The following is a 25344-nucleotide window of genomic DNA, read 5'->3' as shown; positions in this document are numbered from 1 at the left end:
GAAACGAAATAATTTAAAGAGAGGCCGAATCAGTCTGGAGAAAATACATTCTTTACACACGAAAAAAATATTTGCAACATGAAATCGCCTGGAGGTTGCGCAGCTTGAACGAAAAGGGAAAAGTTGAACATTACAGCTCATTGCCAGTAATACGGGTTTGCTAAGATACTGCTGAATTACATTGTTGGGAAGCAATAAGCTTTCAGTAAGGAGGAACACAGCAGGCCAGGCAGCATCCAAGGAGCACGAACGCTGATGTTTTTGGCCTGAACCCTTCTTCTGAAGGGTCATCCAGCTCTACACCTTGTTATCTCAGATTCTCCAGCATCGGCAGTTCCTACTATCTCTCTCCAACAGCTAATGTTGGAGAAACTTAGCAGGTCAGGCAGCATTAGCGGAGAGAGAAACAGAGTTAAGCTCTCGAGTCTGTTTGACACCGTCAGAATCAGAGGGGTCAGGGACTGCTGGATAGCTGCCAAACCCAACGAAAAATTAACTGTCAAAGATTAACCTCGAGTTCAGCAAGTATACACCCTATGCTTCATCGCTTTGCAGGATGGCGTACAAAGAACAGTCATACAATTTCAAGAAGCCAGATGCGATTGACTTCGATAGAACCAAATTTAAGAACTTCTGAAAGCAGGAAACGGAGTAACAAAAGAGGTAATTCTAGAGTGCATCATGACCGAACAGAAGAAACATCAGGGCACAATGCCTTGAAATGGTCAAGCTGTGGTGAAGAATTATCACAGCAGACCTAGAGGGTAGGGGTGGGGAATAGGAGGAAAAAATACAAGGTAATGAGGAAATCTCACTAACAGGCGAGGAGAAGGCCTTTCCTCAATGCAGTGCGGTTATACCAATTAGGGACAGTGGTACAGTCAAACCTTTCCAACATGATGTAACGCTACATCAAATTGTCCTCTGTCCCAGTCTCACCCATGTCACTGTGATCTCCAACAGGGTAGATCAAGAGGGCAGGTTTGAAATTCACCCCAGTCAGATCGGGGAGGGAAATTCATGCTATTGATCCCGTTCTGATCTGCCCCAACAGAGGAAAACTGATCCCCCGAGAAGTCCCAATCGATGGGCCACATACACGTTACCTGCACGTTATAGCCTGAAGCTATAGGTGGTTATGGTAGAGGCTCTAGTTCCATTATATTACGAGCTGATCGTGGTCTTACAGACTGCCATTGGCGTATATTAAACGGTCATGCAAATTGGTGAAAGTTGGAATGATTTACCAGATTTTGGACACGTTTGGCCATGTGCTTAATGTAGTTTCCTTGCCCATCAGAGGTCGTGGATTCAGGGTTGAGACGCGGCGCAAAGTGCCGCAAGACCTCCTCGAATGTGGTATTTTACATGAAATAAAAACATTATAAACGTACATGCATTTCAACTTATCACGAGTAACATGAAGCTGCCCGCCGACTAATTTGACGAAGTAAATCGGCCATTAGAGACACGAGCCTAATTCTTTAGAAGTCCAGTGGAAATCGTGGAATTGGGGTGTCTCCTTTTCTTTATTGCGAGACAGCAGCAAGGAAGGTCATTCGATTTAATCTCGTGCCACGTATTGGCATGGACGATATTTAAATCTTTTTTTAAAAAATTAGTTTTAAACAAATTAAAGCAAATGTGCTATCGCTATATGAAGAAGTAATGGAGCTGAGGCAAAAGATGGAAACAATAGCACTCCGATAAAACGGATGGTTCTTGTATAGGGAATATTGAAGTCCTAAACATAACATACAATACTGTGCAAACATGTTGATTTCCATGTGTTCGTAAGCGTCATTGGGACGGTACGGTGGCTCAGTGGCTAGTAGTGCTGCTTCACAGCTCTAGGGGCCCCGGTTCGATTCCACCCACGGGAGACTGTCTGTGTGGGGTCTGCACATTCTCCCTGTGTCTGTGCGGGTTTCCTCTGGTTTCCTCCCGCAGTCCAAAGATATGCAGGCTGGGTGGATTAGCCATCCTAAATTGCTCGTAGCGTTCAGGGATGCGTAGATTAGGGGGATGGGTTCAGGTGGGCACTGTGAGGGTCGGTGTGGACTTGTTGGGCCGAAGGGCCTGTTTCCACACTGCACGGCTTCGATGATAACTAAATGCATTGATTCAACACATCATCAGGGAGCACGTTCACTCCCAATTTTGACAACGACCGTTGTTTTAGATTTCTAGAAAGGTGTGTATTGCTATAGATGCTTCCGAGCTGTATTACCTTGCGGCAGAACTACAGCAAGAGTAAAGTGACCGGTTCTAAGTCCCATATCTCCCAACTAGGCAAACAAGACAGAAACGAAGACGCTGCAGTTAATCTATTTTTCGTACAAGTTTGTGTCTTCTCAGGAATATTTTAAGGAACGATGAAGAGATTGAAATTCCCTGCATATTTCATAGATTTTTTTTATCCTTTAATTTTTGAGTGTGGCCTGGGCGTGTCAAATCGAACTCAAGAAATTTGATTATACATATTTGGAAGATACGGTCTTTAATTCAATTTCACGGCTAAAATTGAAGCTTTTTTGACAATTATTGCAGAGGGTGAATAGCCCATTGAATAGAATGGATTACGAACACATGGAAATCAACATGTTTGCACAGTCTTCTAGCTGTACTGTACATTACATCTGCTGGTTTGAAGGCCTCAGCTTACTGGTGAACAGATTCTCATTAGTTCGATGATGGTTTGGTTTTAAATCAGCTGCTGGCCCTTCAGAAACGAAATAAAATCAAATTTTACCCTTCAGTTTAAAAAGAAAAGCTGTACATCCAAGGGCATGTTGCTGTAATCGCCTGCCACACATGGGTGCTGTATGTTCTGGCAGCCGTTTCAGTTAATTCCGGAAATACATTGAAATCACCATATCAGGCAATGCGCAAATGTTAAAACAGTCACACGTTTGTGGATTGAACTGAAATAGTGTAAAATCCTTGTCGTCCGTGACTATCATCCAAACGGTCATCAAGTGAGATATAGTCCAAACATTACTCCAGTCAAAGAGTGCAATTCATTTCAATTTTAAGTGGTATACGTCCTACAGATGCTTAGGAAAAATAAGATTGAAGTATTTTGTCTGTTCCAAACCGTTTATGTGCGCGAATCTAATGTGTGAAGTGCAGATACAATTTCTTTACGTATTGTTAATACTAAGGTCGATTTAACGGATGCTTGAGGTTTGTCTTGCACATATCGTTTGCGGCCAGACAGAAAATAACGTGTAGATCAGTAAGTTCATAAGATATAGGGGCAGAATTAGGCCATCCGGCCCATCGAAGTCTGCTCCACCATTCAATAGTGGCTGATATGCTCCTTACTCCCATTTTCTTGCCTTTCTGCCATAACTCTTCAACCCATTACCAGTTTAAAAAATCTAAAACTACTTTAAATTTATTCACTGTCCCAGCATCCACCTTACTTTGGGGTAACGAATTCCACAGATTCATAACTCTTTTGAGAGAGTTAGTTTCTCCTCAACGGTTTTAAATTTGCTATCCCTTGTCCTAGACTATGTCTTTTCGTCCTAGAATGACCCACAAGAGGAGGAAGCATCTGCTCCACGTCTATTTTATCTGGACCTTTTATCACCTTGGATACCTCAATTTGATCTCCCCTCATTCTTCTAAATTTCAGAGAGTATAGGCCTAAACTGTTCAATCTCTCTTCATTTGGCAAACCTCTCATCTCTGGGATCAATTTAGCGAACCTCCTCTAAACTGCCCCCCACTACTATTTCCTCAAATAACTGGAGCCAAAATGTTCCAGCTGTCTCATCAAGGCCTTGTAAAGTTGCAACAATACTTCCTTACCTTTTATATTCTATTCCTTTAGCTATAAAAGCCAATATTCCATTGGCTTTCTTTATGTGCTGTACCTGCAAGCCTGTTTTCTGTGACTCATGAACCAAGACACCCAGATCCCTCTGCATGCAGCACCCGAAGTCTCTCTCTCCTTTTAGATAATAGGTCGCCTTCCCATTCTTCTGACCAAAATGCATGGCCTCAAACTTACCCATCTACCACATTTTGACCTACTCTCCCGACCTATCTTGACCCACTTTGTAAGGTTCTTATCTCCTCACTGCAATCTAACATCCCGCCTATTTTTGTGCCATACGCAAAAAGTCGTGTATCAATTACGCAAGTCCCTGAACGTCTAACACAAGTGCCACCGTCTGAGATCCAAAGAATCCCAGATATTTGTATTTCATTTCCACTGGGAGACTAAAACACATTGGTCATGAATGTTTTAAGTTAAACAAACAATATCACTACGCCCACGGGGACAGTGACCTCACGTCCTGATGCCGTGCAGTGACGGGCTGTTTCCGAAGGTCCCCATCGTTGTGTGAACACCGACCTTACAAGCAAGTCTCCTTGATCCATCATGAAAATTCTTGCATTCCTCCTTGCGATACAACTGACAGGTGAGCAATGATTTTGAATGACATGTGTTCTCTACCTTGCCTCGCAAAGATTAAAGATATTCGGCTATTTGCAGAAGGAATTTTCGAAATGAAACAAACGGGTGAATATGTCTATGTGGGAAGGGGATGAACGATAAATTTTACTTCGATTCATGCATTTCATGTAAACGGAGACTTCAATCGAAGTAGCAATTTTTGGTTTAAAGAAAAGACGCTATGTGCTGATTTCCTCGGATTTTCATTGCAAAATTAAAATAGGATCCGCTGACAGCTCAGTGGGTAACGCGTTCCTGCAGCGAAATTCTACGTTTCTAACGCTCTGCCCGGAAAATTTGGTCGGTAAGTTTTATGTGGGGACGAGTTTTCCCATAGCGACTCCGTTCACGACGCCAACGTGAAAGGCAATCTATTTCCATCAAATTTGCAACCACGAATATTGACACGTTCTAGGTTCAGAAAGTCCTATCTCTCGCTCAATCATTCGGCGTAGATTCTGAGATGAATTCACAAGCACAGAGAACTCAGCCGGTCTGGCAGCATCTCTGAAGTCAACATTTTGAGTCTTTTTTTTCATTTATTTGAGTTAGTTGCTTTCATTAGCTGACCCACCAGCCAAACTAAAGAATCCACAACTCTGATGTTAATATGTGCGTGTTTTTGTTTTAACATAGGCACCGTCGCACCGCCTAAATTGAAAACAACGTCGGTGAAAAAAGGGGAAAAGTTTGCAAATACGTGCTCACTGGATGCAGACGAGGGAGTTTATTGGTTCCAACAGCCCAGGAATTCCGGCCCGAAGTTTTTGTTGTATGTAACAGGCACCGGTAAAGTGAAAAGTGCGAGCAACCCCGAAAGACACACTGCAGATAAATCATCCAGAAAAGTGACCCTGACCATCAAGGAGTCTGTGGAGGAAGACGAGGGGAAGTATTACTGTTTCATGGTCAAGAACATGGCCATGCAATTTGGGGACATCACTGACCTGGACATTGAAGGTCAGTCAGGTTTAAATGTCAATTTTGATTATAACCTCACGGCTAGTTCTAATTTAATAAACTGTTCCTTTAATATTTCACCACCCCGGGTACATTCCGCTGGACGTGTTAATGTTTTGATAGATCAGTTCGATTTGCGTTCATTTTCTTGCTATAATTGTTTAAATACATGTCCTTTTTTTATTTAATTTGGGTTGTTAAATCCAGGGCTCCCGACCACACCAGAGCCAACAACCATCCCCGCCACGACACAAGAAGTATCGACTACTACGGACAGCAAAGGATCTACTCAATGTCGTTCAACTGAAAGAGGTACAAGCCAAGGTGGGTCACACAGTCAATGGGACGCGGACATTCAGAGCATTCTTCAGATCTTCTGACTCCGGCTAAATGCCAGTTTCAAGATCCTCGTGTCGTTTGTTAGAAGCCTGCGGGAAGCAGTTTAGACCACCATCATCATCCTTCCCCGGAATAATAATCCGGAACTGCTTCATTGTTTTCTCTATATCCGTGCCCCAGATATTGGTTATCTTTCTGAAAATAAAACAAATAAACCTTTAAAATGCGGACCGTTCCACCTCTCAAACAATGTCTGCAACGAAGCATTAATTTCCAGTATTCCGGGGGGGGGGGATTACCCAACCGTTCAAAACATTTTTATTCATTTTTGAAACAGACCTCAACATGTGGGTGTCGCTGACCAGTCCCGCGCCTAATTTCCCTGGACCAGGTGGCCGTGAGCTGCTCTCTTCAACCACTTCGTCTTTGGACTAGTGCAAGCTTATCTTTTCCTCATCATTCTAGCAACAATTTGGGACACCTTCAATCATTCGCCCACTCTTACATACTGGTCCCAACACTGATTTTCCGAGCCTGGCTTCATTTTGAGGAGCCCAAGCTTCTCTCCTTCTCAACAGTTGGAGCAGATCCTCACAAAGCCGTTGGCCGGGAGATGCTGCTTGGCCTGCTGTGTTCATCCAGCCTCACATTTTATCTAGGCCGGATCGCCGATAGCTCTTGTCACCTTCGCCCGTGGTAACGTCCCTCTCTTTGAGCGTGGAAGGCCCGGGCTCAAGTCCTGCCTGCGCCGGAGAAGTTTGTAATAACATCTCTGAACAGGGTCTGCGCCACTCCTAACCCCAAACTAAAATCTTTGATGGATTGAGAGAGGAGCGGCTGACTCTCTGCTTCCCTGATGTGTAACATTACCAGTTCAATCCCGTAGCCCCTACCCAATGCGTGTGGACAGGAACTGAAGGAACTGGCTCACATGCAGGAGATTTTAATCCAATTTATTCTAAAAGGGGAAACGTTTCCTTACCAAAAGTGACCAATTGTAATGTTAAATTCGTGTTGCTTCCTATTGACATAAAGGTGTTAATCTGTCAGTCTCCCCTGGGCTCTCACAATTTACTCGAACGGAGAGCTTTCACCGGGGGAGCTCAAAGCGAGGCGCTACAGTTCTCGGTAATTCTGGCGGGGCGTTCATTCCAAACCAGTGAAAGCCCGTGCGATTTCAGGGGCTGATAGTGGAAGTATCCCCGCTGGTCAGTATCGCCGTGAACCCTGGCGCCTGGTTTACGAGAACTGTGGCGCCTCGATCGTTCAGAACATGGTCCGAATCTTTACTGCAAACAGACCCTGCGCTAGATTTGAGTGTGGCAGCCTCGCCACCCCCTTCTCACAAAGCTCAAATGTTTTAGGTTGAATCTCTAACGGGATGGACCTCGCAGTAATGAGTTTCTCTGTCCAACACTTCACAAAGAACCTAACCCCGTTCTAATGGAATTCCTCAATGAATTCCTATCTAACAAGGGGCACAGTTAAAAAGGCGATTTTGAGTTTAACACTTCAGTTGGAAGGATATAATTAATTTATTGGGGGAGGGAGGTTAATCCGTATCTAAATGCTGGAAATTTCTGCGCTCCATTGGCAACGCCAGGGTTTCTTAGAGTGAGCGCAAGAAAGTGTGAATTTTACCCCGCAGAATTACCGGAGGAAATGAACTAAATTTCTGGAACAGGAGAAGGGGTTCTGTTTGAAGCCGAGAATAGTATCAAAACAGGTGTACCTGGTATATGCCCCACTTCTAACATCCTGCATTGTCGGGTTTCTAAATGTGTACATTTAGACCCAGTCTTCCTGGGAATCAGTAATTTTCAATGTTAAATTCAATCATTCTCTCCAAATTTATAATCTATTTATCGAAATCTTTATTCTCACGGTCACCCTTGTGTGAATCTTCGGCGCATTTGCTCTGGCATTCACGTGACAAGTCATTTTGCTGTGTTTACCTAAATTCCCTAAGTTTACTTAAGTTTTGTTCATTTCAGAGAAAACAGAAGATACATTGAGCTGCCACTTTATCATCTGGGCTCCTCTGACTGGCGCTGCCGCTCTGTTGCTGATCGCACTGACCGGTGTCTCCATCGCTTATTGCAGAAGTACACATTCTTCTCGTTTTCAGAAAAAAAATTGCCAACTTAACATTGTATCTATTTAATTCAAGCCGGTTGAAATGCGCGCCTATTAAGCTGTATCTGTCTTCCAGGACCCCGCCGGAGACGCTGTCAGCATCAATTTAGAAAGAGGTCGGTACTTAACGTTTGGTTCGTTCACAATAAGAAAGACAATGGGGTTTGAAACGATAGAGAGGTCGCTTTGATGTAACATCTTGCCACATCTCTCAAGAGGAAGCATAGCGGCTGTTAAATACATAACAAAGTGTGAGGCTGGATGAACATAACAGGCCAAGCAGCATCTTAGGAGCACAAAAGCTGACATTTCGGGCATAGACTCTTCATCAGAAAAGGGGGTTGGGGAGAGGGTTTTGAAATAAATAGGGAGAGGGGGAACAGATCGAAGATGGATAGAGGAGAAGATCGGTGGAGTGGTTGGCTGGGGGTAGGAATGGTTGCGCAAGGAATTCCATCTCTGTGAAAGCATCGAGTGACATTCTTTAATTAGCTCAACCCGGTAAAGAATTCTATTAAGTGCTGTGGCTTAGTGAGGGACCAAAGCTGACGGGCCTTAAGTTTTGGAAACCATAAAAATAGGGAAGATGCAGATAACACACACAAACTAAGAATGTGATGGCACAGGAGAAGATCATTCAGCGCATCGATACTCCAACAGCTTTTAGAAGTCCAATTCACTTGATTTGCAAGGTGATTGGCAGCCAACCCACCACCTTAAACATTCATTGTCAGAACCACAGAATTCCCTCCTCAATAAATGCAATGTGGTAGCACTATATATCACCAAGATTCACTGAAGCAACTCACTACAGATTCAACGGCACAATTCAAACCTAAGCATTCTTACCACAGAGAAGATCGAGGACAGCTGAAACATGGTAACACTAACACCCATAAATTTCCTTCTAAGTCTAACATCATCCTGAGTTATAAATAGGTTTCATTTGAACTGCCTCTCAGAGGGTCCACACATGCTGATCAGTGAGAGGATATTATTGATTCCTGATTCCAGAAGCCCCTAGCATGCAGGGACCTCAGAAGCCTTCATGCCGGTGGGATTGACGTTTGTTCATTAGTGTTGAATCCAAATGCTGAAAGTCTATACCTAGAACTACCTTTTGGAGTCCCTCCACATTGTAGCAGTAGTTTAAGAAAGCAGCTCATTGGCACCTTCTGAAAGCAATTGGGACAGGCAATAAATTCTAGCACACTGAGGAATGCCTACTTCTCATTAATTAATAAATACATTTTAAATTAAAATTGATCCAAATGAAAAATATCAATGTGAAATCATTGACTTGAATGTTAACTGTAGTCTGGGCAGTTGTATATGACATTTAAATTCTTCTCTACATCCTTTACTGCACATTTTGTGTCCTCTAGTCATTCCATTCAAATGTAATTACCAATGCCCATACCAGTGGGCTGTGAATAAGATTATCTGGAGATCTTGATCAACTGGGCCAGTTGGATGCGAAATGGCAGATGGAGTTTAATTTAGATAAATGCAAGGTATTGCACTTTTGTGCATCCAACCAGGGCAGGACTTACACAATCAATGGTCGAGCCCGAGAGAGCATTATAGAAGAGTTTAGGGTTACAAGTTCATAGCTCCTTGAAAGTGATGTCACAGTTAGACAGGGTGGTGAAGCTGGCTTTTGGCATGCTTGCTTTCACAGGTCGAAGTAGAGAGTATAAGAGTTGGGCCATCTTGTTGCAGCTGTACAAGGTTTTGATGAGCTACACTTGGAGCCATTTGGTTGCCCTACTATAGAATGGATATTAATAAACTGGAAAGAGTGCAGAAAAGATTCACTGATTGCTACCTGGATTTGAAGTTTTGAATTATAAGGAGAGGTTGGGTGGGGGGACGTTTTTCCCTGGACGATAGGAGACTGAAGAGTGACCATGCAGAGGTGTATAAAATCAGGAGAGAGGCATAGATATGGAAGATATCTGACAGCTCTTACGCATTGTAGGGGAGTCTGAAATCAGAGGGTATAGGTTTAAGGTGAGAAGGGAGAGATACTAAAGGATCCAGAAGTGCAATATTTTCACACAGAGGGTGATGAGTGTCAGGAATGGGCTGCCAGAGCTAGTGGCAGAAGCCAGTACAATTTGTCATTTAAGAAACCTTTAGATAGGTACATGGATGGGATTGTATGGAGGCATATGGACCAAACTCAGGTAAATGGAACTAGTGAAAACTGGGTGGCCATGGGCAAGTTGGGCCGAAGGAGCTGTTTCAATCTTGCACAATCTTGCCTGTTGAATCATCCCAGATATTGACTGAATTGTCGATTATTTCCCATATTCCCTGTTTTGATAACAGAGAATATCTTTCTTGTTCTCAGTTTTGAGAGTTCTCCTGCATTGTTTTAGAAATGAATTTTATAAATAGTTTCAAATATCCTGTTTTTAAGAAAAACCTCAACTCTATTCGTGCAAGGTGAAGAAGCATATTTCAGAACAATTAATAATACCCAAGAAGACTTTTAACAGAGGGGAAAAAACATTAACAGGAGGATTGTAAATTCTCTTTCTAGGCTTTGCACAAAGGGTTTTGCTACAAAAACAGGAAAATATTAAAATATTGATTAGTTTAGAGGTTAGAGTCTCTGTTTTGGTATTGATCAGACTCACTGAGAGCATGCATATTTAGAAGGCAACAGTTACAAAGAAAGATTTTGAGGAAGCTTGTAAAGCCAATTAAGGAAGCAGCAAAGTAAAGAGATTTAGAACCTAGTCAGCTAAATGCCCTTAATCCTAGTAAAAATGCATAGGAAGAGAAATATGCAAGAGCCCAATGTCAGAGGTTTTTAGGATGTAAAATAAGTGTAGAACTGAAGTGACCACAAAGGTTCTAAGGGAAATTTTAAAATGATTGCCATGGATCTTGAATTCAGTGAATTGACAGATAGAGGTGAAGGAGGTAGCAAGGACTGAATTGATGAATGAATGGGACTTAGTATGGAACAGATTGGGTGACAGAGTGTTTAAATTCTTAACTGAATACAGCAGGATATAGATCAGTTGGAAGTATGGGCAGAAAAAATGGCAGATGAAGATTAATCCAGACAAACGTGAGGTGATGTAAAGAGATGATGGAGGTCAGGTACAGGTGTATAAGTTCAGTGGATGGCAGAACCCTTAGGAGTACTGATATGCAGAGATATCTGGGTGTACAGGTCCACAGATCACTGAGAGTGACAGTGCAGGTAGATAAGATAATAAAAAATGGTTGATGGCATGCTTGCCTTCATTGGAAAGGGCATTGAGTATAAGGATGGATAGGTTATGCTGCAGCTTTATAGGACTTTAGTTAGGCCACATTTGGAATATTGTCACACACTACCAGAAGGATGTGGATGCTTTGGAGAGGGTACAGCAAAGATTTACTAGGATGTTGCCTGGTATAGGTGCTTTTAACTATGAAGAAAGGTTGGATAGATTGGATTTATTTTGACCGGAATGCAGGAGATTGAGGGGCAACCTAACAGAATTGTGAATGGCATGGATTGGGTGGAAAGTATGAGGCTTTTTCCCAGCATGAAGTGGTCAATTACTAGGGGATACAGGTTCAAGGTGCAGAGGGGGATGATTAAAAGAGATGTGCGAGGCTCATTTTTCACACAGTGTGGTGAGTGCCTGGAATACATTACCAGAGGAGGTGGTGGAAGCAAACACAATGGCAGCATTCAAGAAGCACTTGGATGAATACAGGAATAGGAAAGGAATAGAGGGATACAGATCCTTAAGTGAAGACAGTTTTAGCACAGAAGGGAAATATGTGTTGGCACAGGTCTGGAGGGCCAAAGTGCCTGTTCCTGTGCTGTATTGTGCTTTGGATCCAATAAGGTTTAAGAGAGAACATAATAGTATTTTTTTAAATATTATAAATACTTAAAAGGAACTAAGATAGAAAAAAAGTGGATTTAGTGATGGTGAATGATTAATATGGAAATATAGAGTCAGGATAATGATCAACATAGGAATATACTGTAGAGTCAGGATTCACAAGACCAAAAAGAATGCACAGAAAATGAAAAACAGTTAGTTCATCAATCATTACACCATCCCTATTCAATCTAACTCATCTAATCATTGGAGGGAAAGTGTTGTATACTGCTGCCTATTCCAAGGGTAATCAAATAAAACTCGAAAATATCTATACTGTCAACTCATTGTTCAACTCTTGCTTTCCACATCCAAACTAAATCACCTTCCCTTAATCAAGCCTCAAGGGTAAAATACTATGTTTCTTGACCTCTCTGACATTCTCAGTCTGCTTTGTTGGGTAGCAATAAAAACTGTTCACAATCATCTACTTATTCAAACTTTTTTTTGCCGTGTTTAACATTTCATTCTTTCTGTGTTAGAAATGTTGATGGTAGACTATCAGATACTTAGATTAAGTTTCTATAATGGCACATAGGAAACCTGAATCTCAATTCCTTTGTTAACTTTATATGCCACTGTTAAATGGAAGTAACAAGGCCTTGAGCAATGCACTAAAGAATTGCTTGACAGAGACCAAAGACATCTGTGGCCCAATAACACGTTTAAGTTTAGTTTTTAGTGTATTTGTTCCATTTGTTTTGTATTAAGTAAACAGAAAATATTCATTTAAAGGCATTGATGTACTATTCCTATTTAAATATTTCAGGAATAGAACTATGCCAACACTTCATTCAATTTTCAGAAAGACATTTATTAAATTGTGACATAAGTTGGCTGACAGGAGGCAGAGAGTGGTTGGAGATGGTAAGTATTCTGCCTGGAGGTCAGTGCTGAGTGGTGTCCCGCAGGTCTCTGTTATTGGGCCTCTGCTCTTTGTAGTTTGTATAAATGACTTGGATGAGGAGGTTGAGGGGTGGGTTAGTATGTTTGCTGATGGCGCAAAGGTTGGAGGTGACGTTGATAGTATCGAGGGCTATTGCAGGCTTCAGCGAGACATTGACAGAATGCAGAGCTGGGCTGAGAAATGGCAGATGGAGTTCAACCTGGATAAATGCGAAGTGATGCATTTTGGAAGGTCGAACTTAAATGCTGAATATAGGATTAAAGGCAGGATTCTCGGCAGTGTGGAGGAACAGCGGGATCTTGGTGTTCAAGTGCATAGCTCCCTCAAAGTTGCCACCCAGGGGGATAAGGTTGTTACGAAAGCATATGGTGTTTTGTCTTTCATTAAACAGGGGGATCGAGTTTAAGAGCCGTGAGGTTATGCTGCAGCTCTACAAAACCCTGGTGAGACCACACTTGGAATATTGTGTCCAGTTCTGGTCGCCCTATTATAGGAAAGATGTGGAGGCTTTGGAGAGGGTGCAAAGGAGGTTTACCAGGATGCTGCCTGGACTGGAGGGCTTGTCTTACGAGGAGAGGTTGACTGAGCTCGGACTTTTCTCTCTGGAGAGAAGGAGGAAGAGAGGTGACCTGATCGAGGTGTACAAGGTAATGAGAGGCATGGATAGAGTCGATAGCCAGAGACTTTTCCCCAGGGCAGGATTGACTGCCACGAGGGGTCATAGTTTTAAGGTGTTAGGAGGAAGGTATAGAGGAGACGTCAGAGGGATGTTCTTCACCCAGAGAGTTGTGAGCTCATGGAATAGTTTACCAGTGGTAGTCATGGAAGTGGAGTCATTAGTGACATTTAAGTGACTGCTGGACATACACATGGACAGCAGTGAATTGAGGGGAATGTAGGTTAGGTTATTTTATTTTTGTGTTAGGATTAATCCACAGCACAACATCGTGGGCCGAAGGGACTGTGCTGTGCTGTGCTTTTCTATGTTCTATGTTCTAAGTATTTAAAATACATGAAATAATTCAGTCGCTAATTTCATCAAACAAATTGTCTATATCTAACTATAAATCACAACTGTTTTACAATTCAGCCACTTGTTTTGCAGGCAGGGGACGTTTCAAAGTCCAACATCATAATATATTCAAGTAAAAGAATTGCTGGTTTTTACAATATCAAACTTCTTATTTCATTATAGACCAATAGCTGAAGAAGTTAGACTATCAAACAGATATCTTTAACAAGTAAGTACTGTACTTCAATGAAGGAAAAAACCAAGTCACTATGGCACAAGTTGTGTTCTTAGTATTGCATAGATGTACCACCAGTGCTGCAAAATATGTCAAGTTTTGTGATTACTTAAGAATGAGTCATAAAGCCTCTGTATACCCCTTTAACAACTTTAATTGTAAAGTAGTCTTAACACCATAAAATATCACAAGGCTCTTCACTGATACTTAACTATGTGATTAAATGTGTAGTATCAAAGATAGATTTTGAGGAAATGTTTAAGGCCGAATACCAGAAAGAGCAAGGCAAAGACATTTAGTGTGGGATTTCCTGAGATGGGATCTAGACAACTAAACCTCTGATGTCAAGTAAAAAGAGCCCAAGAGTGCAAAATAAATATAGAGCTGAAAGTGACCACAAAAGTTCTGCAGCCAATTTCAAAATGAGGTTGAGAATTTTGAATTCAATGCATTGAAAGATAGAGTTGATTGAGGTCAACAAGGACAGTGTTGATGAATGAGTGGGACTTAATGCAGAACGGGTAGTGGTTTGCAAAGCGTTAGGCAAATTGGAGTTCAGTATAGAAAACAGCCCAGAATATTAAAAAGGATTATGTTTGTGAAGTCAACCTGTCAAGGTATAAAAATATATTTAAATTTCAAAGCCCTTGAGATTTATTGGAAATTGACGTATTAGGAATAGGATATTGTATGCTGTTTATCTGATAAATAGGAAGAAGCTGAGCTCAAGTTGCAGTAGGACAATAAGGTTTCACTGTTGATTTCAACTTAAGTAAATAGCCAGGTAGGTAATCAAAGTCAGGAGATTTTACATAGGATCCCAAGAAGATCCCCTTTTCTCAGTGTTAACTGTTCCAAATGCCCCAGGAAATGGCTGGATTCCTCTTATCTGAATCTTCCCATCCAATAGGCTTTGAACTCAATTTGTGACCTTCCCAAATTCCATATTTTTTAATCTTCTTACAGACTCCCTTTTTTTATTCTTGGGAATAGGACATAGACATCACTGGCAAGTCTGACATTTATTGTCTATTTCTAGTTGCCCTTGAGCTGATTGTCCTTCCTGGCCACTCAAGAGGGCGGTTAGCAGTCAACAACATGATGTTGGCCTGGGGTCACATGTTGGACAGGTTGAATAAGGATGGTGGATTTCCTTCTCTGAAGGAAGGACATCAGTGAACCAAATTTTTATGGAAATCAAATGTTTTTTTTAATTCCATATTTTATTTAATTTAAATTTTATCAATGATAGAATTCAAATCCATATGTGCAGGACATAAGTCTAGGGCTCTGGATTACTAGAACAGCGATAACACCCTTATGCTACTACCTGCCCTCATCCTATGTGCTACTTTATCAAAAGATTTCTGGAAGTCCATGTGCATCACAGAATATTTCTATGTATTTCCTCATTGTGTCATAATTGTCACCTCCTCAAAGAACTCTATCAGATTTATCAAGCATAATCTTTTGTCTGAAATCTATGTTGGCTGTTTATAGTTATGTTTACTTCATGAAATAATTTAGCCATTTAATGATCTTTATTAAATGATTTTATTTTGAAAATGCTGTCAATCACAGATACTAACAACTTTTTTTTGAAATTAGCCAGTAGACATAGGCACAATATAAGGGAGGAAATTCCAGGATTTTGACCCAGACACAGTGAAGAGGAATGGCAACATAGTCAAGTCATTATGTGACTTGGAGGGAACTTGTGCATGATGGTGTTTCCATGCATCTGCTGCCCTTATTCTTCCACATGGTAGAGATCTCCATTTAGGAAAGATTTGTTGAAGCAGCCTTGGTGCATTGCAGCAAATGGCACTGTGTGCGAGTACTGAAAGTAGTGAAAGTTTTAAGGTGGTGAATGTAATGCTATTCAAAGAGGTTGCTTTGCCCTGGAAGGTGTTGAGCTTTTTGCATGTTGTTGGAACTGCACTGATCTAGGCAAGTGGATAGCATTACATTACACTCCTGACATCTATTCTGTAGGTAGTGGTGTGCTTTGGGGAATCAGATGTTGAGTTACTTATCAGCATTCCCTACCTCTGATTTGCTTTTATAGTCATGGTGATTATATGGTTTGTCCAGTTAAAGTTCTGGTTAATGATAACACTCAGAATGTAAACAGTGGGATATTGTGTGATGGCAATGCCATTGAATGTCAAGAAAGATAGATAGACTCTCATGTCAATGACACTTTTTGTTACTTTGTTGATTATTGAGAGCAGGTAGTTATTTGCTGGTTTAGATTTTTCCTGCTGTTTGTCGACAGAATGTAGCTGTGCGATTTTTCTACATTGCACAGTGTTGTAGTTATACTAGAGGAGCTTAGCTAGGGAATGCATCCAGCCTGGAGGAGAGGTCTTCAGTATTTCTCCTGGATATTCTCAGGACCAATAACAATTTTAGTATCAGTGTCTTCAGCCATTTCACATTATAGAGTCATAGAAATACACAGCATGGGAACAGACCCTTCAGTCCAACTTCATGCTGACCGGATATCCTAAACAAATTTAGTCCCAATTGCCAACATTCAGCCCAAATCTCTCAAAACCTTCCTGTTCAGGTACTCATCTAGATGTCTTTTAAATGTTGTAATTGTACCAGCCTCCACCATTTCCTCTGGCACCTCATTCCATACATGCACTATCTCTGCATGAACATGTTGAATTTTGCTGTTTGTTTATTTTTCTTAGAACAAACTCCACTGTCCAGAGATACTTGAAACCAAACAGCAAAGGCAGCAGCTATGCAGATTCACTGCTGGATTAGACAGCAGTGCAGGTTTCTTTCTCCATTTGAATCACTTCCCATGTAGTCTCTAACTTTGTCTGTCTTCGTCCTTTTAAAAGGGCCATTGTTTTGACTCTTTTTCCAAAACATTCCAAAACAATGCAACAGCTTACTGTACTCTACATTAATTACTGCTCCTAGAATTTGAGGAAATCAGCTCCAACACTGAAAATACTTCAAACAAGGAGCAGCTCTCACAGCCAGAAATTTTTCCCGTCCTCGATCTTACCCAGAGTTGTCACGTAGAATTAGTTGAATTAGATGAAGATCTAATTTTGCAGATCTCAAAGAGATCAAAATGGATCATTCTTTTACATTTTTGGCTGAAGATATTTGCAAATGTTTCAACCCTGTTTTTTGCACCACTGTGTTGGTCTCTCTCGTTGTTGAGGTTGGGGGTAGTTATGGAGACCCTGCTCCCACCTAATTCTCCACCACCATTCAGAATTTAATGTCACAGAACTGAAGAGTTCAATCTGATCTGTTGATCACTCTATCTGCTTCAGCTATTTAGCATGCCATACAATAGTCCTGTGTTGTAATGTCACCAGGCTGTTTTTTTTTAAAATATACCTGATGTTGCTCCTTACATGCTTTCCTATAGTACACTTTGAACTAAAATTTGTCACTTGGCTTGATGGAATGGAAGACTAAAGGATTTGTTGGGCTTTAAGGGTACAAATCTGTTTAAGTATAATTGTGCTGCTGCTACTTCATAATGATGATGATGATGACGACAATGATGTAAGAGACTCAGGGAGACTTAGTTTCATTTACCTGACATTTTTTGAATGTATCACACTTAGCACAGTGGTAATGATAAACAGCATAATGTAGGTGTCCCTCAATGGGAACGCAGGATGTGATCTTCTCAAAGATCATACATTGTTTACTCTTACCAATAAACTTAGCAGCCTTGATTGAATGTGGAGCAGATTCAATGGGCTAAATGGCCCAATTCTTATCCTATATCTTATAGCCTTACGGATGTACAGATCTTTCTGCAGTTGTAAGTTGGTGAGGCTAAAGTCAAGTATATTTCACCACTTCTGTTTGGCCTGGGCTGCTGGGGGACTCACGTACTCAGGGACAGCTGGACTCAGTAGGTATGTTCTCTCAGATTGGCTACGATGTGGGACTGCTGTCTAAATTGATTGATTTATTTGATTTGGTTTGATTTATTGTCACATCATTTTACCACAAGTACATCAAAAAGTGTTAAATTTTGTGTGAAAAAGTGAAAAATTAAAAGTGAAATGTTTTGGCATAAGCTCCAGATGCTAGTGAAAAAAATGCTGCAAGGTGAATTGGGCAGGCTGTATCTTTGTCATTCACAGTAGCCAGGTAGATTATCAGCCTTCTTTCCAATTGTGTTTCTTCTTCCACTTCTACACAGTGGCTTTATACATAACACCTTGCCAGCCCTTTCAGAAAGCAGATAAGTGTCATAAGTAGACCAGACTGTGTAAGGGTGGCAGATTTCCTTCCGTGAAGGATATTAGTGAATTAGATCAATTTCTACACAACCTCATAACTCCCATGATCATTGTTACTAAGACTAGCTTTTTATTGGAATTGTATGAATGAATTGAATTAACATTCCCCGGATCATTAATTGAGGTACCTTGGTTAGCCATCCAGTAAATTGATGTGACCTTCCTATGTGCATATGAAAAGCTACCAACCATTTAACTGAAGTATCATTTTGCAGGGGAGGCCTTGTGTAAACTGAGCTACTCTCGAAGTTGCAGGCACAGTTTGCCTTTAATCCTCCTCAGAGTTAGGAGGGTTGGAGGCTCGTGGTCTGTTTCACACTACTGTGCCCGGGACATGAGTTTCTTGGCTCACTTCATTATTGCATGTACACATTGACAAAATGTTGACATTTTTCCCTGCTTCAGGTTCATTCTGGAAAATGTGTGCAATTCATCCATGGATCATTGAACCTTCTGAGAGATAAATGATGTGGCGTAGGAGTGACCAAAGCCTTCAGCATGTCTTTATATTTTGTGCAATGACATTTCAATTGCCCCTTTCATCGTTTGGAACTTTGCTGTAGCTGACTGAAGATAATACATGACGCGCACTGAGTTTTGGGAAGAAAGTGGCAACTGTTCTAAATGTAAACTTGTCTTTCCTTATATCAGTGTTTGACTACAATTCTGCCCGAGAGGAAGAAGCTGTAGTTTTACATGGTACCTTTTTGATATCTTTCCCAATTGCCTGGTCAAAATGCGAGTGCCACTTGGAGGGTGAAAGCTGCTTTCTCTCTCTCTCTCTGTATCCTGGTGATCTCGCACTGCCAAGGCAGTCTGTTTCATACCAAGGAACAGAATGGCTGGGCATAGGGAGTCCAGCTCTACTGTAAAGGTGGAACCTTAATGTTCAATTTAAACTCCTTCCAAGATGACCGTTCCTGCTGTCATCACAGACTCCCGAATGAAACAGATACCCAATAATCTCCCCCTCCTCCACTGCATCCCAAAACCAGCCCAGCTTGTCCCCGCTTTCCTAATCTGTTCTTCCTCTCACCTATCCCCTCCTCCCACCTCAAGCCACACCTCCATTTCCCACCTACTAACCTCATCCTGACCCATTATCCTATCCGTCCTCCCCAGACTGACCTATCCCCTCCCTACCTCCCCAACTATACTCTTATCTCCACCTATCTTCTCCTCTATCCATCTTCGGTCCGCCTCCCCCTCTCTCCCTATTTATTCCAGAACCCTCTCCCCATCCCCCTCTCTGAAGGGTCTAGGCCCGAAACACCAGCTTTTGTGCTCCTGAGATGCTGCTTGGCCTGCTGTATTCATCCAGCTTCACACTTTGTTATCTTGGATTCTCCAGCATCAGCAGTTCCCATTATCACCAATCCCGAGGGAGGGTTTTTTCAATATTACTTATTCACAGGATGTGGGCATCTCTTGTCCAAAGTGCAGTTAAAAATCAACCACAGTGAGCGCGTCTGGAATCACATGTAGATAACACGGTGTGGAGCTGGATGAACACAGCAGGCCAGACAGCATCAGGGGAGCAGAAAAGTTGAGTTTCAGGTCGGGACCCTTCTTCAGAACTGACCTGAAATGTTACCTTTCCTGCTCCCCTGATGCTGCATTCCTCCAGCTCCACACTGTGTTATCTCTGACTCCAGTATCTGCAATTCTTGCCATCTCTGAAGTCACATGCAAGCCAGACCAGGTAAGGATGGCATTTTCCTTCCCTAAAAGGGACATGAAAGAATCAGGTAGGGGTTTTCCTGACAATTAACAATGGTTATCATTAGAGGAATTCCAGGAATTTTATTGAATTCCAATTCCACCATCAATCATTATGGGATGCGAACCCAGTCCCCCAGGTCATTAGGTGAGTTAGTAGTCTAGCGATGATACCTCTGGACCCTTGCCATACCCTGGGGATTGGGATTTCAAAAACCCCTTTTATGGGCCAAGGTTAAGTCTTTCAGTCCTTCTGCAGACAGCCATGTCATTAGAGAGAATCTTCGGAGAGAATATGCTACAAGGAACTGTGTAGAACAAAGAAATTCAGTCCAAATGATTTAAGATTAACCACCAATTCTTTACAAGCAACACGCTCTCCAACATGAAACTTCGGCATTCTGTCCGAGCATACGCGAAGATGTGTGAATTATTTAACTACTTTTTACATTCTTCTGTACTGGAACGTTTAACCTGAGAAATCTTGTCTTTATTTCCTGTATTCCTTTCTCTCGGTGCCTGTAGAGTTTGGACTATTTTGTTAACCTGAAGTGAACTGAATGTAGCTTTTTTTTTTTGGGTGTGATATTAAACATTGCAGTCAACAGCACCCTCGCTCTGGCTCGTCCTTGTGTCGCTTTAGAAACCGCAAAAGGTGAGTGGCCGCAGCCCTGAGCACATTCTCGCAGATAGATGCTTTAGTTCCTGCAGAGACATAGAACAAATCTGGTCAAACAAGACAGCGTCGTTGCTTCGAGATAACAAAAGTGTGGAGCTGGATGAACACAGCAGGCCAAGCAGCATCTTATGTGGAGGGACGGGGCGAGGCTCGGGTTTAACAACGTACCCACACCGTCCCTCACGCAGCCCGGAGCGAACACTCCCATCCGAGATCTGATTTTCCGAGCGATTCTCGATCTCATCCCTTTTGTTGCATCTTAACTCAAAAATAAACTAAAAATCCATCAACTGCAGGGTTAGTGTTGCAGTGAGATACGAGCTTGCCTGGGGTTCACCTCCTGAGTGAGGGAGCCCAATATTGCAACTTCGCCACTTTTGATCTCGAAGGTTGTCAGAATCCTTTGTGTCTAAAGGCTCGCACACAAACACACACACAAATGACAGTGAGGCAGATCCAACTCAAAACATTCTATTCCAAATGCAAATATTAAATCAATACCCCAGAAGCGAGTGGGATGGTGATGATCATCACAGACACTATGAGAAATCATTGTTGAAAGCATGTCAAAGTCAATATCTTCAAGCCCACCCACTCCCACAGCTACCTAGACTACAACTCCACTCACCCACCTTCCTGCAAGAATGTGACTCCTAATTCCTCCACCTCCACCGCACCTGCTCCCAAGATGGGGCATTCCCCTTCCTAACATCCCAGATGTCCTCTTATTTCAAGGACTGCAACATCCCCCCTTCTGTGGTCAAAAATGCTGTTGACCGGATCTCTTGTGCTTCCTCACCTCTGCCATCACAAGGCCTCCCTGCAATAAAAACAAAGACAGAATTCCCCTCGTCCTCACGTATCACCCCCCACTAACCACCGGATTCAACACATGATTCTCCGCCACTTCCGCCACCTACATTCTGGCCCCTCAACCTAGGATACATTTCCCTCCCCACCCCTATCTGCCTTCTGGAGGGACCACTCTCTCCATGACTCCCTCATCCACCTCGCGCTTTCCACCAGCCCCACCACCCCCAGCACCTTTAGCTGCAACCACAGGAGGTGCTACACCTGCCCCCTCACCTCCCCCCTTCACCTCTATCCAAGGAACCAAAAAAACCTTCCACATCAGACAGAGGTTCACCTGCACATCCGCCAATGCAGTCTGTTGCATCCGCTGCTCCCGATGTGGCGTCCTCTACACCGGTGAGACCGAGCAGAGGCTCAGAGACCACTTTGTAGAGCAACTGCACTGTTCACAACAAATGACAACATGTTCCGGTCGCGAACCATTTCAACTCCCCCTCCGGCTCCCTGGGTGACATGTCCACCCTGGGCATCCTCCGGTGTCACACTGACAACACCCAGAAGCTGGAGGAACAGCACCTCATATTCCTCCTTGGGAGCCTACAACCCAGTGGTCTCAATTTTGACTTTACCAGTTTCAAAATCTCCCCACGCCGGCCTCATCCCAGGACCAACCTTCCCTCTCATACCCACCTCCTTGACCTGACACAAGCTGTCCATTTTCTCTCCCACCTATCCACCCCTCCCACCTCACTGACTAAACCCCAGCACTGCCTGCACTCTCTCCATATGTCCTATCACCCATAAAGATCAGTGACATGAATTTCCCCCATTCCCCTATCTGTGATAGCGTCAAAAGGTTCAATTAGAATGATTAGCAAGATTTGCTTTTAACAATATCTGCTGGTTCTCACACAAACAGATGACAGTGGAGATGGAGTAGGCCATTCAGCCCCTCAACTCTGAGCTGGAGAGTTTCAGTTCTGAGGAGAGATTGGACAGACTGGGGTTAAGCAAAGAGATTGAGAGGGGAACATGACTGAGCTGTATGAAATTATGAAAGAGATAGATATGGAAGTATTGATGACTGGGGGGTGTTGATTTAAGGTGAAGGGCTTGTGGTTTCGAGATGTGAAGAAAAACCTTTTCACTCTGAGGGTGGTGGGAATATTGCTTGTAAAGGAGGTAGAAGAGAAATCCTCATAACATTTAAGATGCATTTACACATGCATTTGCAATGCCAAGACAAAAAAGACTGAAGGCCATGCGCTAGAAACTGGGACTAAAATGGTGGTTGTTTTTGACTGGTGCGGACATGATGGACCAACGGGCCTCCTTCTGCGTTGCACATCTTTATCACTCAGTAAGCCTGATGAGCATTCTTGGCTGTTTTGATTGTTACCTCAGACCCACATTCCTACCTGCCCCTGAAAACCTTCCTTACCAAGAATCTACCCAACTCTGCCTTAAAAAATGCAAATGCTCTGCTTTCAGGAAGAGAGTTCCAAAGACTCTCACAACCCTCTGAGAATGAAAATTTAATCATTGTGAAGTTTTGGAGGAAGGGAAGTAAGGGACGACATACTGGAATTGGGATAGTCCAGAGAAGGTTCGCTAGGGTGGATTCTGGGTTTGAAAGGATTTTCTTATGAGGAGGGCTGGTTAGGGTGGGCTTGTACTCAATGGAGTTTAGAAAATAGTAACAAAATTCTTAGGGATGTTGACAGGGTAGAAGCAGAAAAGTTGTTTCCCCTTGCAGGAGAGTCTAAGACCAGAGAGAATAATCTCAGAATAAAAGGTCACTGATTCAAGATTGAAATGAGAGGAATTTCTCTCAGAGAATAGTCAATCTGTGGACTTCTTCACTGCAGATGGCTGTTAGGTATATTCAAAGGTTGAGATATACAGATTATTAATCAGTAGTGGAATCAAGGGTTATGGCATAGAAAGGAAAGTAGAGTTACAAAGAGTATCAGGTCTGCCATGTTTCATTGAATGCAGAGCAGATTTGATAGCCTCGTCTCTTTTAAAGGGCAACACATGATTTTTAAACAGTGACCCCTTAGTTCTAGATTATCCCATAAGAGAAAACACCTGTCCAAAATCCATCCTGCCAAGACACCTCGGGATTTCACAGGCTTCAATAAAGTTGCCTCTTACCTTCTGAACTCCAACTTTTCCTCATAAAGCAATTTGTCCATTCCAGGTATTAGCCTGGTAACCCTTTCTGAACTACTTTCAACACATTTACATCCTTCCCTAAATAAAGTGACCAATACTGTGCAAAGTACTCCAACTGTAGTCTTACTAGAACCCTGTATAATTTTGCATAACTTTCCTAATCTTGATTCCCTCATAATAATTCCCTCATAATAAACAATAACACTCCATTAGCTTTCTTAATTACTTGCTGTGCCTGCAAACTAGCCTTTTGTGAGTCCGTCATGATGACATCTAGATCACTCTGCATCTCAGAGTTCTGCACTCTCTCACCGTTTATATAATATGTTTCTTTCTTAATCTTCTTACCAAAATGAATAATTTCACATTTTCCAATTTACATTCCTTCTTCCAGATTTTTGCCCATGCAACTAATTTACTTCTGTTCTTATATCTTCTTCACAATTAACTTTTCTATCAAATTTTGTGTCATCAGCAGATTTCAATGATGCCTTCCATCCCTTCATTTAAATTATTTATGTAAATTTAAACAGTCAAAGCTGGTCACTGCTACACATCACTGGGTAACCGTGACTCTAAATGATGGCTACATGCTGCTTCCATCCTGGCTCACCTTACTTATATTAAACATCTTCAAATGACTTTTGAATTTTTTCCTGGATTACTGATTCTAAAACTTTACCAACTACTAACATTAAACTAAAAAGCCTGTATTCGTCACACCCTTTCTTAAATAAGTATGTCACCACTGGAGGTTCTCCAATCCTCTGCTGACTCCTCCCTTTCTGAGGAAAATAGGAAGATTATGGCAAGCCCTTCCACTAGCTCCATTTCAAAGGTTTTAGGGTTTGCTTTCCATGAACTTAATGTTTTATCCTCATGAGCATCAAATATTTTAGATTAGATTCAGTGATAGCTTCAACCTTTAATTCTTTTATTTTCACCTTTTTAATCATTTTCATAATCTCAGCTGCATCTCTTGACCAATGTCATTTTAGACCACACCTCACAAGTGGACTCTACATTTCATGTACTTTTAGCTTGCAGAAATTTCTATTAAAAATTGTGACACATTCATTCAAACAACCCATCTGGTCCTGGAGCTTTCCCTCATTCTAAGCTCCACAGTTTAAATATATTCAATTCAGTGAAGACAGTACTCAAGCCCTAGAGCAGATTTAATTCCTGCAGAAATTAAAAAGCACAGCAGAGATACACAGTTCTGAAGAAGGGTCACACAACCCAACGTTAACTCAAAGTTTACTCTGATTTCTCTCCACAGATGCTGCCAAATTGTTTCTGAGCAGAGGTATATGCCTGGCATTGCCGTACAACCTCAACCTGGGAAAGGTGATTTTGGGGACATTGTGATTATGGCCACATTCAAGAAGGGAGACAAGTTCAATTGCATTTACTACAAAAGAATTTCTCTGCTGCCTTTGCCATGGGGAACCTTCTTATCCCCTCATCCCAGTGGCCGATGAATGTGTTCCAGAGTCACAATGCAGTTTTCACCCATCGAGAGGCACCACAGACTTCACTACATGGCAAGTTCAGGAGAGATACCAGGATCAGCACCACCTGTATGAGGCCTTGCTCAGTCTCACAAAAGGTGTTGACTCTGACAATCTTGAATGTTTATAGAGTGCCCTCCTCAAGTTTGGCTGCCCTCAGAAATTTTTCACCATCCTCTGCACAATT

At 42.1% G+C, this 25344-nt stretch overlaps 1 protein-coding gene across 2 annotated transcripts; it reads left to right on the top strand.

Annotated features, from left to right (window-relative positions):
- The first annotated feature begins 4159 nt into the window (after positions 1-4159).
- On the top strand, positions 4160-20544 carry LOC125457219 (T-cell surface glycoprotein CD8 alpha chain-like). Of its 2 annotated transcripts, none has more exons than XM_048541149.2 (7): positions 4160-4436; positions 5108-5431; positions 5639-5755; positions 7765-7875; positions 7983-8022; positions 13908-13953; positions 18660-20544. In XM_048541149.2, exons 1-6 carry the CDS (start codon positions 4397-4399, stop codon positions 13948-13950), a joined length of 675 nt encoding a protein of 224 aa, XP_048397106.1. In that variant the 5' UTR covers positions 4160-4396; the 3' UTR covers positions 13951-13953; positions 18660-20544. The 2 variants fall into 2 exon arrangements, with proteins under 2 accessions (XP_048397106.1, XP_048397095.1); XM_048541138.2 differs by lacking the exon at positions 18660-20544 and adding an exon at positions 12575-12672 and having other exon boundaries at positions 13908-13950.
- Positions 20545-25344: the final 4800 nt, after the last annotated feature.

This window comes from Stegostoma tigrinum, chromosome 1 (assembly GCF_030684315.1).
Source record: "Stegostoma tigrinum isolate sSteTig4 chromosome 1, sSteTig4.hap1, whole genome shotgun sequence".
Taxonomy (NCBI): Eukaryota; Metazoa; Chordata; class Chondrichthyes; order Orectolobiformes; family Stegostomatidae; genus Stegostoma; species Stegostoma tigrinum.
Note: the sequence above shows the minus strand (reverse complement) of the source record. Positions and strands in the feature narration are given on the sequence as shown.

Excerpts from the sequence above, each read along its gene's own strand:
- LOC125457219 (XM_048541138.2), top strand. The coding sequence starts at position 4,397 with ATGAAAATTCTTGCATTCCTCCTTGCGATACAACTGACAG. Across the intron at positions 5,432-5,638 it reads CACTGACCTGGACATTGAAG|GGCTCCCGACCACACCAGAG; the intron begins GTCAGTCAGGTT and ends TGTTAAATCCAG. Across the intron at positions 7,876-7,982 it reads CTCCATCGCTTATTGCAGAA|GACCCCGCCGGAGACGCTGT; the intron begins GTACACATTCTT and ends TCTGTCTTCCAG.